This window comes from Schistocerca piceifrons, chromosome 9 (assembly GCF_021461385.2).
Source record: "Schistocerca piceifrons isolate TAMUIC-IGC-003096 chromosome 9, iqSchPice1.1, whole genome shotgun sequence".
Lineage (NCBI taxonomy): Eukaryota > Metazoa > Arthropoda > Insecta > Orthoptera > Acrididae > Schistocerca > Schistocerca piceifrons.
The window spans coordinates 99327044-99346024 of NC_060146.1; the positions used below are offsets into that span (position 1 = coordinate 99327044).

Here is an 18981-nt window from a genome sequence, read left to right on the forward strand (position 1 = left end):
GAAGCTTTCGAAATGTAGTGCTACAGAAGAATTTCGAAGATTAGATGGGTAGATCACATAACTAATGAGGAGGTGTTGAAAACGATTGGGGAGAAGAGAAGTTTGTGGCACAACTTGACTAGAAGAAGGGATCGGTTCGTAGGACATGTTAGGTCATCAGTCCCCTAGAACTTAGAACTACTTAAACCTAACTAACCTAAGGACATCACACACATCCATGCCCGAGGCAGGATTCGAACCTGCGACCGTAGCAGTCCCGCGGTTCCGGACTGCAGCGCCTAGAACCGCACGGCCACCGCGGCCGGCATGTGGAGGGTAAAAATCGTAGAGGGAGACCAAGAGATGAATACACCAAGCAGATTCAGAAAGATGTAGGTTGCAGTAGGTACTGGGAGATGAAGAAGCTTGCACAGGATAGAGTAGCATGGAGAGATGCATCAAACCAGTCTCAGGACTGAAGACCACAACAACAACAAGGAGAGAAAGACGGTGTATTTGAGATACACCAAGCGAAACAAAATGGGAACAACCAAAGCAAGAAGGGGAATCGGAAAAAAAAGTGTACGTCCCCGCTTCGGAAAATCAGGCAAAGAACGGGACTCCACGCCATTCAGTCCGCTGATAAGACTCCGTAGGTAGCCGAAAAGGCGTGGAAAATATGAACGCAAATGTGATGGAACAATAAGAAGTTTAAATGTTTCACTGAAATGAAAATTGAGTTGGAGGTTTTAGATTTTCCGCATATACTCTAATTTGATCAACCATAATACACGTTTTAAACCTCTGGAAAAACACCACAGCAAAGAACTGTGAGCGCGGATACATCTCAGACCTGTCGATCAAGAAAATGTGGGCGGCGTACAACGCCGATTATCCACAAACATTACTACTTTTACGGAAGCATTTTCAGCAAAAATTTTGACACTGGATTTGGTTCACCTGTTGTGGACAAGAGTTCTATCTTGGCGAGTTTGGAGTCTCGAGTAAGTGTAGGAAAAGATCCGAGTGAAAAGAAGAAATTAAAAGCGGAGGTCGTCGTTCATGGGGAAAAAGACCACTGTTTCTTATGACAGGTCAGAAGAAGTCGGAGTAGTTGCTATAACCTATAACGCCAAAAGAACGCGCCTCTTCCAGCACTGACTGATCAGGCCACTTATTTCTCAAAGCAGACGTACCTGTATACCTTCACAGTTTGCACTGGCAATTCTCATGCTCTCCAGACTCTGGAAAACGTCTACAGTTATGTGTAGTTTGAGAGCGACTACGAAGAGGGTCCAAACCAGAGAGCGTTTGCTGTGCACCATACATTATGCGCATCAAATCTCGACATTATTAAAAAGGTTCGTTTGTTCGCTGATGACTGTGGAGGTCAGACAAGAACAAAACCATGATCGAAATGATAATGCACTGGTTTTGAACAGGGTGCTCCCTGCTGTGGAAAAGATTGAAATGTGGTTCCCCATTGTAGGCCATTCTTTTCTCCCCCGGCCCCGCCCCGCGACAGAGGGGAAAGTTATCGAAAACCCTGACAGATAAATTAAAATCATGAGAAAACGCGCGAAAATTGTTTGCTTGGGAGACGATTACGATGTGAGGAACTGGAAAGCAATCACGGCTCATGTGCTGAAAGATACAGGTAGATGGCACTTCGTCTTTCAATAAGCTCAAAGAATGTGTGTACCCAGAAGCAAGAGCAAAAAGATTTGACTTGTCCAAGAGAAACAGTTTTATAACTTGGAGATTCAAGAACCAGAAAGCATCCTCAAAAAAGGAAAGTCATTGAAAGATACCGAAAGGCCTGTTCTTGTCCTGAAAAGTGCAGTATTGGAAATGCTAAAGTAAAGGATGCAAAAGCTTTGCTACTTAGGCATTATGGTGATGGCTGGTAACAACACGATAACCTTACATTTTATGTTGCAGTCTTTCAAGGTCAAGAAGAAGTACAAGTACATAAGAAAAGAGAGGAGGAGACTCTCGAATTACTGGACGCGAAGGTAACGGAAATGTTGTAAACTTTTCCTTTCAACTATTTTTTGATGCTTTAGTACTCACAGTGATGATAGACGATTTCCGTAGACAGCTGTCAGATCCGAGGTATTTCTTTTATGAGTCGTATGTTTTTGTTCTATTTTTCAAATTATTGTTTTCGTAATTGAGTGCATTGTATTTTCCTAAAATGAATCTATAATAGACTTATTTCGCTTTTCTTTATTATTTCGTCTGATTGCTTAAAAACCTTCGTAAATTCGAATGGCACTTTCAGTACTGAGCTTTTGCCAAACGTATTATTTATTTAATCTTTAGTATTTATTTAATTGTTTATTCGACTATTTATTTCATTATTTATGTATTTTACTTTAAAACATTGCATAGCCACGCCACTAGAGCGCACATCGAAGCAATATTACAACGCTATTTTGTCTCAAACTGAGATGGTGAGACCATGGGTGTGTACAATTAATGTAGGTTAATTCTTACAAAGAAGAGAAAACAGCAACCGGCCACTATTAATACCGTTACCGGTTTCGAACTGGCAAGTTCATCATCAGACGGCTGTTCACCTGATTTTCAAGATACAATTTACATTATCGTCCGTTTTCGATTTTTATTCTTCCACAGTGGAAGCACGATAATGTAAATTGTATCTTGAAAATCATGTGACCAGCCGTCTGATGATGAACTTGCCAGTTCGAAACCAGTAACGTAGCTTTTTACCTAAATAAACAGCAGTATTAATAGTGGCTGGTTTCTTTTTTCTTCTTTGTAAGAATCAACCTACATTAATATTACAACGGTTGCAAAATATACTAAAATGATTCTAAGGTAGCAAAACCTGCTATTCGGAAATTGTGTACAAAAATACAAAAAAAAAACAGCCAATTTGAAATCATACACATTACTACACTTGAAAAAAGAGATTCTCCCAACTTTTTTAAAAAAATAGAATAGTTCGTTTATCTTGCAGAAAACAAACTGCCCACATTTTTCACGATTTGCTCAGTTCAGGTAATGAATCTTTTAGCAGATGTTGCAACTGGGCAACTCAATTTTCTTTTTAATTCTTTTCTATATTATTCTTGTCAGCAACTTGGACACATGAGCTGTTAAGCTGGTTGTGCTATAGTTCTTCCACTTGACGGCCCTTATGATCTTCGGAATTGTGTGGATGATGTTTTTCCGAAAGTCGAATGGTATGTTGTCAGACTCATAAATTCTACACACCAACGTGAATAGTGATTCTGTTGCCACTTCCTTTCCCCAATGATTTTAGAAACTCCGTAGGAATGTTATCTGTCAATTCTACCTCATTTAATCTTAGGTCTTCCAAAGCTCTTTTAAATTCTGATTCTAATACTGTATCCCCTGCGTCTTATATATCGACTCCTGTTTCTCCTTCTAATGCGTTGTCAGTCCACGCGACCAACCGAATATTTTTTTATCTACTACATTTTAGTGTTTAATGTCGATGCGACCTAACACCCGAAAGGATGTTCACATCAGCTACAGACGTTATAAAAAATGTGTAATGAAATGGAGGGATCTTATTCAACGTGTGGTGGACGACAGAGTCACTGAATAAACCCAGAGGGAAACTAGTATCGATCACCAGCTAAAAATGTGGTGTGGTCAGTACAGAGATGGAACAGTTTATGATCCACACCCTTCACTCGAAGTCAATATAAGAACATTTCACTGTTCGTTAATAGTGGCAGGTATTAAAAGTTCTCGGAAATGCGGTACTCAGTGACAACTGCCTCAAATTCAGGTAGCAGTTTAATAATGTCTGAATATAAACAGCAACATCAATTACTTAACTCACTGGAATTACTTTATTTTAATCATTAAGATGACTTACCAATCCGAAACTAGCCTGACTGCCTTATATCTGTTCGATCTTCTCCCCTTCCCACACTTCCCTCAGGGCTTGCGGTATTGCACAGGGTAATAGTTTTAATCCCTGATATTCATGAAGGTAATTAACTTTGACAGCAGGAACTCCTCAGCTATATAGTGTGCGTTATTTGACGCTGCCTCCTTTAATGCTGTCTGATTAGACGCTACGCCACATGATGCTCTCCGATTTCATGCAGCCTCGTTTGACACTGACCCGTGAGATGTAGCACCATTTAACGCTGTCCAGTTTATCACTACGCCTTGTTGAACTGACGCTGTCCCATTTGACACTGTCCAGTTGACGTTGCCCAATATGACGTTTCCGCGTTGACGTTGGCTGACTGTTAGCAGCTCTGTCGACTCTAATCGAAGCTGCGAAGCAGCTGAGCGTCAGAAACAAAAGACGTGACGAAGCACTTCAAAATCAGGCAGTATTTAGGATCCTATTGCGGAATATGGTGACATACCTCCTCAGTGCGACCAAACATCGCGTTCTCGATCAGCATTTGCGCAGGCTGTTTCCTTAGGAAGTCCACCAGCTGCTTAGAGTCGTCCGTCTTGAGGCCCAGGTGGGCGCCCAGCGCGAAGGAGCGAGCCCTCATGCGGTCGGAGCACACGCCGTCCCCCACAGCCACACCACTGTGTGCGATGGCTTTGCGGAACAGGCCTGCAAGGGTCGACAAAACAATGTGGAGATAAAGCTGTCATCAATGCCAAGTTCGGTTTGAACGTTAAAGTGCGTCACTACACTACAGTCATGTGAGAGGTGCTACCCCATTGCCGTCCTCCAACCTTTGAACTGTCTGCCCAGCCAGTTATAGGGAGACATACTGTTTGAGGTGGATTCCAAACCACGGTGCAGCTCGGCATTGAAAAAGGCGAAAGAAGGGAGAGAACATTCGTAAAATTACTAGGACTGACCAGAGATTAAACTCCAAATATTTGGACCATTATTCCACTGAGTCACCCAGCTCAATGTTGCAGAAACATAATCAGGAAACTCAGACACTGGTAAAACCGTAATGTAACACTTCTTTTCTCTGACATTTATCCTGTCCTTATTGCCCACTGTTTTCATGGCTTAATAAATGTGTTGAATCCAAAACCTCATGCTGACAGAAGTACAACGCTCAGCTAATGCCAGTTTCCCAAAGATCTTGGCTACTGCTGTACATGGTAAAGTGGTAAATAAAGTGGCCTACACAGGCACAAACATTGTGATAAGAGGGCGATGAGAATAGTGGTGAGGGATCTCTTGTGAACGATCACCACGTGATAGGGAACGTGCAGTTTGACACCGGTAGCTTACGTCATGCATACAGGGTGAAAATTATTGAACTATGTGAAAAAAAAGTAAATTAGTTACTAGAGCGTGCATACACATTATTCAACATGTAAACGTCACTACAGATAATAGGATTTAGGTTATGACATCTTCAATATGCGTGCCATCATTGCCGATGATGTGGTGCAGACGATTAGCGAAATTCTGCATGACCCGCTGACGTGTCGGAACATCGATGTTGTCGATGACCTCCTGAATGGCTGGTTTTAGGTCAGCAGTGATTTTGGGGTTATTGCTGTTCACCTTGTCTGTAATACAGCCCCACAAAAATGAGTCGCGTATGTTCTGATCTGGAGAACATGGCGGCCAATCAAGGCCAATGCCAGTGACCTTTGGGAACCCCAGAGCCAGAATGTGGTCCCCAAAGTGCTCCTCCAGGACATCAGACACTCTCCTGCTTCGATGGGGTCGAGCTCCGTCTTGCATGAAACACATATTGTCGAAATCAGGGTCACTTTGGATAATGGGGATGAAGTCATTTTCCAAAACCTTCATGTACTGTTCGGTAGTCACCGTGCCATCAAGGAATATCGTACCGATTATTCCGTGACTGGACACTGCACACCACACAGTCACCCATTGAGGGCGAGAAGACTTATCAATGACAAAATGCGGATTTTCAGTCCCCCAAATGCGCCAATTTTGCTTATTGACGAAACTGTCCAAATGAAAGCAGGGTCCGTTGCTAAACTGGATCATTCAGCGCATACTAATTCCCATAATGCTGTGCAGTTTGTACGTCCTAAAATAAACTGTTGCCAAGCTATGACGATTTCATTTCATATTGTTCAACAATTGTTACGCTGTAAATGGCCCATTGCAACAATGGCTTTTAGTGTTTCTTTATTTTTATCTACAGCTGCGGTAAGGATCTTTGTTACACTAGACAATGACAGGTGAACTTTCCAAGATACTCTTGTTTTTAAAATTTAAGTGATTCGATGGTGGCTGTATGTATATAATTTCATCAAGTTTAAGAATGAAACGATTTATTTAGGTTAAATAAAGTGATATACACGTGATTTTGGTGCAATGGAGGCATTGTTTGTAGAACTTCGATATTTATCAGACTTTCACATGTTTCAGTATTGAAAGCCTATTGCGACTGGACTAACAATACGGTTGCGAGTAGCTGCAATGGAAACCACAGATCCAGATTCTGTTGCTGTCTTATGAATGAAAAAGTTCTAACAAGACACTGACTGGCGTGACGCATTGGTTAACACGGTGGACTCGCGTTCAGAAGAAGCCTGGTTTAAATCATAGTATGGACATCGACTTGAGGTTTTACTTGGTTTCGCTAGACCTGTCACTATACGACAGACACTGGTGTGGCTGTATCTTCAACTGTGTGAATATTGACATGAGTAATCGGGTCTACTGCCGGATGTTTGTATCGCTCTGGCACTATATTTCGGCCATGTAACTCGTTGCCTTCTTCAGGTGCTACCTGCCATTTTGGATGATCTTGTCCAGCATTTGTGCCCAGAGGGCGCTGGGTGCTCTCTTTGCCGTCCGCGCCCGCCTGCCGCTGCTTGTAATGTGTTATCTCTTCCCCGGTGTTCCCTCGGACGTCCGCGCCCGACTTGGGCGCCATCTGTGGCAGCTCTCTGAGGCCTGTCCTGTGTCGGGCGTTCCGTTCGCGGTCCGCGCCCGCCAGGTGCTGCTCCTGAGGTTTTTACCCCTCCCTGGTGCTCCCATGGACGTCCGCGCCCGGATCGTCCACCATCTGTGGTCGTGACAGTTGTCTGGGGCCGGACCCACATGTGGCGTTCCGTTCGTGGTCTGCGCCCGCTTGGCGCTGCTCCCGAGGTGTTGGCACTTCTCTGGTGTTCCGACAGGTCCGCGCCCGCCTAGCCCACCATCTGCAGTTGTGAGCTGTCTGAGGCCCATCTCGCGTCGGGGGCTCTGTTCGCGGTCCGCGCCCGCCTGGCGCTGCTTGTAAGGTGTTATTTCTTCCCCGGTGCTCCCTCGGACGTCCGCGCCCGACTTGGTCTCCATCTGTGGCAGCTCTCTGAGGCCTGTCCTTTGTTGGGCGCTCCATTCGCGGTCCGCGCCCGCCTGGCGCTGATCCTGCGGTGTTGGCACTTCCCTGGTGCTCCGACGGTCGTCCGTGCTCGGCTCGTCCATCATCTGCGGTTGTGGCGGCTGTCAGGGGCCCGTCCTGCGTCGGGAGTTGCGTTCGCGGTCCGCACCCGCCTGGCGCTCCTCCTGCAGTGTTACTACTTCTTGAGGAGTTTGTTGGTTCATTTCGTTGAGCCCTGATAAGCTCCAGAGCCGGACTCCACGCCGAGCTGAGCTGGTAACCGCTGTCTTGGTTTATTAGGTTGTCTGTGACCTTAATCTCGATGGCCTCCTTTATGACACTGTCCGAAAATCTTGGCATCTGTGACACTATTTTGGTGTTGTTATAGTCCATTGAGTGGCCAAGCTCCAAACAGTTCTCCGCTATGGCAGATTTTGTTGCCTGTCCGAGTCTGGTGTGCCTCTGGTGTTCTTTGCACCTGACGTCCACCGTCCTGGTTGTCTCGCCAATGTATGACTTTCCACACTGGCACAGGATGTTGTAAATGCCTGGTATACATAGTCCCAAGTCGTCCTTCACACTTCCTAGCATGGTCCCAATTTTGGAGGATGGACAGAAGATTTAATATCATATTTTGAAAGAATTCTGCTGATCTTTGCAGAAATAGGTCCAGCATATGGCAGGTAGGCCACCTTCTTCGCCTCCTCTGGCTCCTCTTGTGTACCCTGTGGCTGACTGGTTGTACGAAGTGCCCTTTGGATGTCTGTGGAGGAGTATCCATTTCTGCTGTACACCAGCTGTAGATGTTCTATCTCTGAGGCCAGAGCTCGAGCCCTGTGAACTAATGTTTCCTAGACTCCATTCTTCTGTGCCGGGTGGTGGCAGCTACTGGCTTGAAGGTATAAGTCAGTGTGGGTGGGCTTACGATGCACACTGTGCCCCAAAGTGCCATCTGCCTTCCTCTTGACCAGGACATCCAGGAATGGGAGTTGTCCATCCTTCTCTAGCTCCATAGTAAATTTTATACTTGGGTGGCGTGAATTTAGATGTTCCAAAAAGTCATCTAGCTTCTCCCTACCATGGGGCCAAATGACAAAAGTGTCATCAACGTACCTAAGAAAGCACTTTGGTTGGTAAGTGGATGATGCAAGTGCCTCCTCTTCGTACCTTTCCATGAAAAGGTTAGCTACCACTGGTGATAAAGGGCTGCCCATTACCACTCCTTCCGTTTGCTCATAAAATTGACCCCCATAAAGAAAATATGTTGAGGTCAGTACATGCTTGAACAGGTTGAGCAGGGCACCATCGAACTTCTCTCCAATGATATTGAATGAATCGGTGAGTGGCACTCGTGTGAAGAGCGACACCACATCGAAACTGACCATGATGTCAGAGTCCATGATGTGTAGCTGCCTTAGCCATTGTAGGAAGTCCTCAGAGTTCCGAATGTGGTGTGCACATTTGCCCACATATGGTGCCAATATCTTCTTCAGGTATTGTGCAGCGAGGTATGTCGCTGCACCGATGTTACTGACAATAGGTCGAAGAGGGACCCCCTCCTTATGGACCTTGGGGAGTCCATAGAGTCTGGGTGGTAGAGGTGCTTTGGGATAAAGCTTCTTGGTGACCTGTTCAGGTAGACCTGTCTCCTTCAGCAACTTCCGGGTCTTCTTGTCCACCTTGTCAGTGGGGTCACCATCTAGTGGTTTGTAAGCAGTGTCTTCCAGAAGTTGTTGCACCTTCCTATCATACTCCAACTTGTTTAAGATGACCGTGGAGTTACCCTTATCAGCTGGCAGAACTACAATGCTGTCATCCTCCTGTAGCTGTCTGAGTGCCACCCTCTCCTGGCTTGAGATGTTGGATTTGGGGGGCTTTGTCCTGGTGAGTGCCCTGCAGGTCTCCCTGCGGACCTCTTCATTAATTTTAATTTTAATAATTAACAGCTTCAGTTGCACCGTTTACCTAGAATAACAGTAAGTACCGTTTGTCCATAGTGGACATGGTCAAGATAAAACTTCAAATCCAAAAATCATCGTCAGACTTATCTGGAACTGCCTCGGCTCGAGATGCGGCAGCCAAAATACTGTACTGGAACTGACTTATACAATTTTAAAAAACCACGTGTATTTGTATGAAGTTTTAGCAAATTTCATGTTATTTGGCTACTTATTATTTTTAGTTAAATTTAATTACTATAATAAACATATTTATAACTGTCGGAAAGTAAATGAAAAAGCGCATAGAGTTTTCCTGGAAACGTATCCCTGTGATGATTTACGACATTTTTTATTCATGCAATCTGGTAAGGTACCCGGAACTACCTTGCACCTCGACGCTTCGAGCTGCAGACATAGCGGCAGGCACCACTTGGCAGATAACCTACGTAGCGGTGAGATGCTGCTGACGTAGCGAGAACGAATAGTGTGGGTGCAAATTTTTTGAATATCTCGGAGTTAACACTTGTACTGCAGAAATGATGGTTTGAGGGAGATTCGAACCGTTGCCTCATACACGTTCGTCTTACGAAGTCCAAATGCTAACCACTTGACCGGCACCTACAAACGGATATAAAAATGATTCAAATGACTCTGAGCACTATGGGACTTAACATTTGAGGTCATCAGTCCCCTAGAACTTACAACTACTTAAACCTAACTTACAAACAAACATCCATGCCCGAGGCAGGATTCGAACCTGCCTCCATAACAGCAGCGCGGTTCCAGACTGAAGCGCCTACAACCGCTCGGCCACACCGGCCGGCGAACATATATATCAGGTACATAATAGACGCGTAAAGCTTCTCTTGATAGTTTCTCGGAATTACCAGAGTAGTGCACCTTACTGCTCGCACATTATGTTCTTTTAATGGCCTACGAAAGTGCACAAAGTCTGAAGTAAATCCGTTATCCCAACATCGTGGTCTCCCCTTGTAAGATGAGTAACCCTCAGGAGATATCACGCTGATAGCGAGTTACACCGCTTCTAGCTTTGATAGTGGCCTCAATTCGGAGAGCATGACAGACCACGTCTTTCTTCAGATCAGTCACAAGTACAGGAAGTTATTCATTTATGATTAGATTCCGTATAACCACCAAACTGGGAGATGTTGTTTGCAACGTTTCATCCACTGTTTCAATTAGGCCCAAACACTTTGAATTGGATTCAAATCGCGTCATGTAAGGATGCCTATATGTTCGTCAAACCAGGAACGTACCGTGGAGCTCTGTGAACGCAGCTGATGTCATCCTGAAGATGGAAGTTTTCACAGCATACTCATCGGAAATACGTAGATGAAAGGGCGAAATTTGGTTACCGATAATGTTCAAATAAACTTTCTGGACGATGTGCACAGTAGCCGGAGTGAGTGGAGCCAAGCGTGGTACGAAAAAAAAAACCAAAACATTACAAAATCACCTCTACCCTGATCTAGATCATCCACACAGCGCCAGTGAAATGTCTGATTGGCCCATCACTGTAGTCTGTCACTTGGAGCATTTAAAAAGGGACAAAATCTCTACTTGTCGGCCCAGACTACATCCTTCCAGTCATTTTTCAATGTTTTGTGTCCTGTTGAAGACGCTCTAGCTTCACGTACCCCTCTTAGCATTTGTCTTTGGCGGTGCGCCTCACTCCAGATGTTCCTTTCATGCAGTTCATTTTACGGTGTTCACTCGGAAACTGGTTCAAATAACACAAATAACGATAAGCGGAAGTTAGTACAGCTTCGTGCGTCTGTGAAAAGATCTATGCGTGAAGCATAGGCCTACAACAATTACCACCGCCATACCTTAGCAAACAAGAACGCGAGAAAATTCTGGTCGTATATAAAATCGCTTAGCGGGTCTGAGCCCTCCATTCAGTCCCTTGTTGTCCAATCTGGTCTGGCAGTTAAAGATAGCAAAACTAAAGCCGAAGTTTTAAATTTCTCTTCCAAAGAAATCGTTCACACAGGAGATCGTACAAAAGTACCGTCGTTTGACCATCGGACAGACTCCCGTATGGACGACATACCAATAAGCATCGCTGGAGTAGAGAAGCAGCTGAAAGTTGAAAGCAAATAAATCGTCAGGTCCGGATGGAATCCTCATTCGGTTTTAGAAAGAGAGCTCTGCGGCAGTGGCCCATTACCTAGTTTGCATTTATCATGAATCTGTCGCCCGGTACGAAGTTACAATGACTAGAAAATAGCGCAGGTGACTCCTGTACATAGAAGGATAAAAGAACGGATCCACAAAATTACAGACCAAAACTCTTAACTTCAGGTGGCTGCAGAATCCCTCAACATAGTTTCAGTTCGAATATAATAAATGAGCCGTGCACGGCTTGTGTTCATACAATTTATTGTTTGTCATCTTCTATTACGGTACTGCTGCCTCGTTTTCTTATTCCATTTAGTGGCGTCACTAACTCCCTGCCATACTTGCCCGTGAGCGGCAGCAGCAGCGCGTATCGATAAGTGCACTACCATACCACCTCTGGAACGACCGATAGTATTTCCGGATCGTCGGCCTACAGGAAAATTAAAGAGACCTTTGGAGAAAAAAGAGTCACTTGTATGAATATCAAGAGCTCAGATGGAAACCCAGTTCTAAGAAAAGAAGGGAATTAGAAAGGTGGAAGGAGTATATAGAGGGTCTATACAAGGGCGATATACTTGAGGACAATATTATGGAAATGGAAGAGGATGTAGATGAAGATAAAATGGGAGATACGATATTGCGTGAAGAATTTGACGGAACACTGAAAGACCTAAGTCGAAACAAGGCCCTAGGAGTAGACAACATTCTATTAGAACTACTGGCAGCCTTGAGAGAGCCGGTCCTGAGAAAACTGTACCATCTGGTGAGCAAGTTGTATGAGCAGGCGAAATACCCTCAGACTTCAAGAAGAATATAATAATTCCAATCCCAAAGAAAGCAGGTGTTGACAGATGTGAACACTACCGAACTATCAGTTTAATAAGCCATGGCTGCAAAATACTAACACGAATTCTTTACAGGCGAATGGAAATACAGGTAGAAGCCGACCTCGGGGAAGATCAGTTTGGATTCTGTAAAAATGTTGGAACACGTGAGGCAATACTGACCTTACGACTTATCTTAGAAGAAAGATTAAGGAAAGGCAAACCTGCGTTTCTAGCATTTGTAGACTTGGAGAAAGCTTTTGGCAATGTTGACTGGAAAACTCTCTTTCAGATTCTGAAGGTGGCAGGGGTAAAGTACAGGGAGCGAAAGGCTATTTACAATTTGTATAGAAACCAAATGGCAGTTATAAGAGTTGAGGGGCATGAAAGGGAAGCAATGGTTGGAAAGGGAGTGAGACAGGGTTGTAGCCTCTCCCCGATGTTATTGAATCTGTATATTGAGCAAGCAGTGAAGAAAACAACAGGAAATTTCGGAGTAGGTATTAAAATCCATGGAGAACAAATAAAAACTATGAGGTTTGCCGATGACATTGTAATTCTGTCAGAGACAGCAAAGGACTTGGAAGAGCAGTTGAACGGAATGGACAGTGTCTTGAAAGGAGGATATAGGATGAACATCAACAAAAGAAAAACGAGGGTAATGGAATGTAGTCAAATTAAGTCGGGTGACGCTGCGGGAATTAGATTAGGAAATGAGACACCTAAAGTAGTTTGCTATTTTGGGAAGAAAATAACTGATGATGGTCGAAGTAGAAAAGATATAAAATGTAGACGGGAAATGGCAAGGAAAGTGTTTCTGAAGAAGAGAGATTTGTTAACATCGAGTATAGTTTTAAGTGTCAGGAAGTCGTTTCTGAAAGTATTTGTATGGAGTGTAGCCATGTATGGAAGTGAAACATGGACGATAACCAGTTTGGACAAGAAGAGAATAGAAACTTTCGAAATGTGGTGCTACAGAAGAATGCTGAAGATTAGATGGGTAGATCACATAACTGATGAAGAGGTATTGAATAGAATTGGGGAGAAGAGGAGTTTGTGGCACAACTTGATAAGAAGGAGGAACCGGTTGGTAGGACTTGTTCTGAGGCATCAGGGGATCACAAATTTAGCATTCGAGGGCAGCGTGGAGGGTAAAAATCGTAGAAGAGATGAATTCACTGAGCAGATTCAGAAGGATGTAGGTTGCAGTAAGTACTGGGAGATGAAGAAGCTTGCACAGGATAGAGTAGCATGGAGAGCTGCATCAAACCAGTCTCAGGACTGAAGACCACAACAACAAAAACGTGTGTCTGGCAGTGAGTTGGAGACGGATCAGCAGTGCAGTCGGGACGCAGCAGCAGTGAAGTCTGGGACGGAGCGCCGGTGAGGCACCGACAGCCAGTGCTCGCCGACCGCTGACGACACACATGAACTGTCCGACGGAGCGACATTGGAGCAGAACGACCGTTGGTTGGCCGTCTCATCGGCCGATGTATATTTGGTCCTTTCATCGCTTCCGGGACCGGGCAGTCGGTCAGTTGGCGAGGAGCAGCAAGAAATCCCCCACCGCGCGGAGTCGGGCCAGAGCCGCTGGTGGTGTGCACGCGCAGTTGGAATGTGAGGTGCTGTTTGCGAGTGCTACGAAGTTCGTCGCCCACCGATCTTGGACATGAAAGTTCAGTCCTTATTTAACCTATTACCAAGCCTCAGCTGTTTACATTTCTTCGTTTGATCCTGGTTGTCGCTTTTGGGACATTCCCACGAGCAACAACGTGTGTGAATAAAATGTTCTCGGGTTTCCAACCGCGTCAATTGGTTAAAACTACACGAGCTTTCGGCCAAGCACTCCTTGGCCATTGTCAAGTGTTATGAGTGCCAGTGGGCTGTTGGTGCGCCCTTATATACGCTAGCTGCCGGCTGTGACGTCACTGGTGCCCGTGACATTGCCATATATGGGCATGTTTTGAGTCGGCGTTCGATGTGCCCTCTTCAACCGCGCGATCGCTGGATCCCACGCAGCGCTGAGCTGTAAGCCACCGTCTCTATTCCGGGTGTTTGTGGTAATTTTTATTTCAATAGCTTCCTTTATCAAACTGTCCCAGAAGCCGTTAGTGCGAGCCACGACAGAGGTATCGCCAAATTTTATGTGGTGACCGTTTTCTAACGCATGCTCAGCTAACGCAGATTTCTCTGGACTGCGTAGGCGATAATACCTCTCACACAGTGCGCACTGTTTGTCTGATGCATTTCTGGCCACACTCACAAGGTGGCCATAAATGTCGGTTGAAGAGGGCACATCGAACGCCGACTCAAAACATGCCCATATATGGCAATGTCACGGGCACCAGTGACGTCACAGCCGGCAGCTAGCGTATATAAGGGCGCACCAACAGCCCACTGGCACTCATAACACTTGATAATGGCCAAGGAGTGCTTGGCCGAAAGCTCGTGTAGTTTTAACCAATTGACGCGGTTGGAAACCCGAGAACATTTTATTCAATGTTATCGCCGCGAGACTCTGCATTCGTACAACAACGTGTGTGTTTTCAAGTCGGTTAAGATTCCAGCCGTCTTCCTGTGGAGTTTAACTTAATTTATTCCCAGTTATTGAAGTTGGCCAGTGGTATCTCCTGCCTTGTGGCCGTTGACGTTCCGGTTACCTGCCCTGGTCGTTGACGTAAATTTAAGGCAGTGTGTTTTCCTCATGGTGTTGTTGCTGTCCAGCACGGCGTGTAGTTCGACAGCTTAGGTTGGTCGTTGTGGGTACCAATATTCTGTGTGTCTTTGTATTAAAATCTTGTGATCGTTTTGCTGGTTGCATGGAGCAGAACTGATCTTCTTCATTAGTCGGTCGGCTGTCTGTCGGTTGGGTTGCCTTCAGATTAAGAAGTCGTTGGACAGGCTGCCTGTCTCACGTAAATGGGCGTTAGTGTTACAATCCCAGGCCAATCCTTGGAAACTTCTGAGTGCCGTTACCTGTGTGTTACATAGTAAATACCCTGTTTGTGTATTAGTTATTTAGTTGTTGCGCGGCCTTCAGCCGAGTTTAATGTCTCTTGAATTAACGTTTTTGTCTTGCCCTTAAGGCATAAGATTGTTATGCTTTTGTTTTAAGATAAGGCATTCTGCATTTTCATTGTAACTTTTCTTATTACTTAATATGCAGCGTAGAGGAGAAAGACTAATTGAGTTCTGTAACAAGTTTCAGCTAGTAATAGCGAATACCCTGCTCAAGAATCACAAGAGCAGGAGGTATACTTGGAAAAGGCCGGGAGATACGGGAAGATTTCAATTAGATTACATCATGGTCAGACAGAGATTCCGAAATCAGATACTGGATTGTAAGGCGTACCCAGGAGCAGATATAGACTCAGATCACAATACAGTAGTGATGAAGAGTAGACTGAAGTTCAAGACATTAGTCACGAAGAATCAATACGCAAAGAAGTGGGATACGGAAGTACTAAGGAATGACGAGATTCGTCTGAAGCTCTCTAACGCTATAGATACAGCAATAACGAATAGCGCAGTAGGCAGTACAGTTGAAGAGGAATGGACATCTCTAAAAAGGGCCATCACAGAAGTTGGGAAGGAAAACGTAGGTACAAAGAAGGTAGCTGCGAAGAAACCATGGGTAACAGAAGAAATACTTCAGTTGATTGATGAAAGGAGGAAGTACAAACATGTTCCAGGAAAATCAGAAATACAGAAATACAAGTCGCTGAGGAATGAAATAAACAGGAAGTGCAGGGAAGCTAAGACGAAATGGCTGCAGGAAAAATGTGAAGACATCGAAAAAGATACGATTGTCGGAAGGACAGACTCAGCATACAGGAAAGTCAAAACAACCTTTGGTGACATTAAAAGTAACGGTGGTAACATTAAGAGTGCAACGGGAATTCCACTGTTAAATGCAGAGGAGAGAGCAGATAGGTGGAAAGAAATAGAAGAAGAAACAGGAGTCGATTTAGAAGAGATAGGGGATCCAGTATTAGAATCGGAATTTAAAAGAGCTTTGGAGGACTTACGGTCAAATAAGGCAGAAGGGATTGATAATATTCCATCATGATTTCTAAAATCATTGGGGGAAGTGGCAACAAAACGACTATTCACGTTGGTGTGTAGAATATATGAGTCTGGCGACATACCATCTGACTTCCGGAAAAGCATCATCCACACAATTCCGAAGACGGCAAGGGCTGACAAGTGCGAGAATTATCGCACAATCAGCTTAATAGCTCATGCATCGAAGCTGTTTACAAGGATAATATACAAAAGAATGGAAAAGAAAATTGAGAATGCGCTAGGTGACGATCAGTTTGGCTATAGGAAAAGTAAAGGGACGAGAGAGGCAATTCTGACGTTACGGCTAATAATGGAAGCGAGGCTAAAGAAAAATCAAGACACTTTCGTTGGATTTGTCGACCTGGAATAAGCGTTCGACAATATAAAATGGTGCAAGCTATTCGAGATTCTGAAAAAAAGTAGGGGTAAGCTATAGGGAGAGACGGGTCATATACAATATGTACAACAACCAAGAGGGAATAATAAGAGTGGACGATCAAGAACGAAGTGCTCGTATTAAGAAGGGTGTAAGACAAGGCTGTAGCCTTTCGCCCCTACTCTTCAATCTGTACATCGAGGAAGCAATGATGGAAATAAAAGAAAGGTTCAGGAGTGGAATTAAAATACAAGGTGAAAGGATATCAATGATACGATTCGCTGATGACATTGCTATCCTGAGTGAAAGTGAAGAAGAATTAAATGATCTGCTGAACGGAATGAACAGTCTAATGAGTACACAGTATGGTTTGAGAGTAAATCGGAGAAAGACGAAGGTAATGAGAAGTAGTAGAAATGAGAACAGCGAGAAACTTAACATCAGGATTGATGGTCACGAAGTCAATGAAGTTAAGGAATCCTGCTACCTAGGCAGTAAAATAACCAGTGACGGACGGAGCAAGGAGGACATCAAAAGCAGACTCGCTATGGCAAAAAAGGCATTTCTGGCCAAGAGAAGTCTACTAATATCAAATACCGGCCTTAATTTGAGGAAGAAATTTCTGAGGATGTACGTCTGGAGTACAGCATTGTATGGTAGTGAAACATGAACTGTGGGAAAACCGGAAGAGAAGAGAATCGAAGCATTTGAGATGTGGTGCTATAGACGAATGTTGACAATTAAATGGACTGATAAGGTACGGAATGAGGAGGTTCTACACAGAATCGGAGAGGAAAGGAATATGTGGAAAACACTGATAAGGAGATGGGACAGGATGATAGGACATTTGCTAAGACATGAAGGAATGACTTCCACGGTACTAGAGGGAGCTGTAGAGGGCAAAAACTGTAGAGGAAGACAGAGATTGGAATACGTCAAGCAAATAATTGAGGACGTAGGTTGCAAGTGATACTCTAAGATGAAGAGGTTGGCACAGGAAAGGAATTCGAGGCGGGCCGCATCAAACCAGTCAGTAGACTGATGACCAAAAAAAAAAAAAAGTATGCAGCCTCCAGGCACGCTACATTAAAATTAATTTGCTAAGGCCTTCACCCTGTTTAGATTGAAGATTTAGAAAATATTCTTCGGTGAAACCTCCAGAAGAAACTTGTATTTCAATTTCTTGCTTAGGCCTTGTGTCTTGGATTTAGAGTGTGACCTTCAACCGATCTAAGGTTAATCAAAGGAGCTCGATTAAAGTTTCGCGTGTTTTGCATCCTTGTTGTAATATTGTGTGTTGATGAATAAAGTTTTTATGTTGAATGAAGCTGACAGCAACTTATTTTGACCCCTTTCCACAACCTAATCCGCTCCCTCCTGCTAGCCCAGGCATTTCAATAAACTTTCTTGAGACTGAGAAGCTTATGTCAACGAATAATCATGGTTTTAGAAAGCACTGCTGGTGCGAAACACAGCTTGCCCTTTTCTGACATGATGTACTGCGAACTATGAATGAGGGGCAACAGACAGATTCCATATTTCTAGATTTCCAGAAAGATTTTCACACGCTACCCCGTTGCAGGCTGTTAACGAAGGTACGAGCATACAGATATGTGAGTAGCTCGCAGACTTCTTAAATAATAGAACTCAGTATGAGGTCCTCGATAGTGAGAGAGATAAATCGTCAGGAGTGCCCCAAGGAACTGCGACAAGACCACTGTTGTTCTCCATATACATAAATGAGTTGGCGGACAGGAATGGCAGCAGTCTGCGGTTGTCTGTTGATGATGCTGTGGTGAACGGTAAGCTGACGAAGTTGAGTGACGGTAGGAAGATACGAGCCGACATTGACAAAATTTGTAGTTGGTGTGATGAATTACAGCTATCTCCAAACGTGGATTAATATAAGCTAATGAGGATGGGTAGGAATGTTCGTGTTCTTTGTTAGTCGTGTCATGCCTGACACAGTCAAGTTGTTTAAATATCTGGGCGTGACGTTGCAAAGCGATATGAGGTGGAACGAGCATGCGAGTATTGTGGTAGGGAAGGCGAATTGTAGGAAAGTGTGGTTCATACGTGAAGGAGATTGCATGTAGGCCACTGATGCGACCTGTTTTTGAGTACTGCTCGAGTGTTTGGAATCCGTGCCAGGTCGGACTGAAGGAAGACATCGAAGCAATTCAGAGGCGGGGTGCCAAATTCGTTACCTATGGGTTCGACCAACACGTAAATGTTACGGAGATGCTTCAGGAATTCAAATGGGAATCCTTGGAAGGGAAGCAACGTTCCTTTCACTATTGAGTAAATTTTGAGAACGGGCGTCTGAAGCTGACAGTCGCATTATTCTACTGCCGCCAATGTACATTGTG

General features: G+C 44.4%; 1 protein-coding gene across 1 annotated transcript in view; it reads right to left on the reverse strand.

Annotated features, from left to right (window-relative positions):
- The window catches only part of LOC124717250 (esterase FE4-like), a 207730-nt gene that overhangs the window by 143170 nt on the left and 45579 nt on the right, over positions 1–18981 (reverse strand). Inside the window, exon 5 of the mRNA XM_047244051.1 lies at positions 4362–4561. Coding sequence (XP_047100007.1) covers positions 4362–4561 — 200 coding nt within the window. The remainder of the gene's footprint in view (positions 1–4361; positions 4562–18981) is intronic.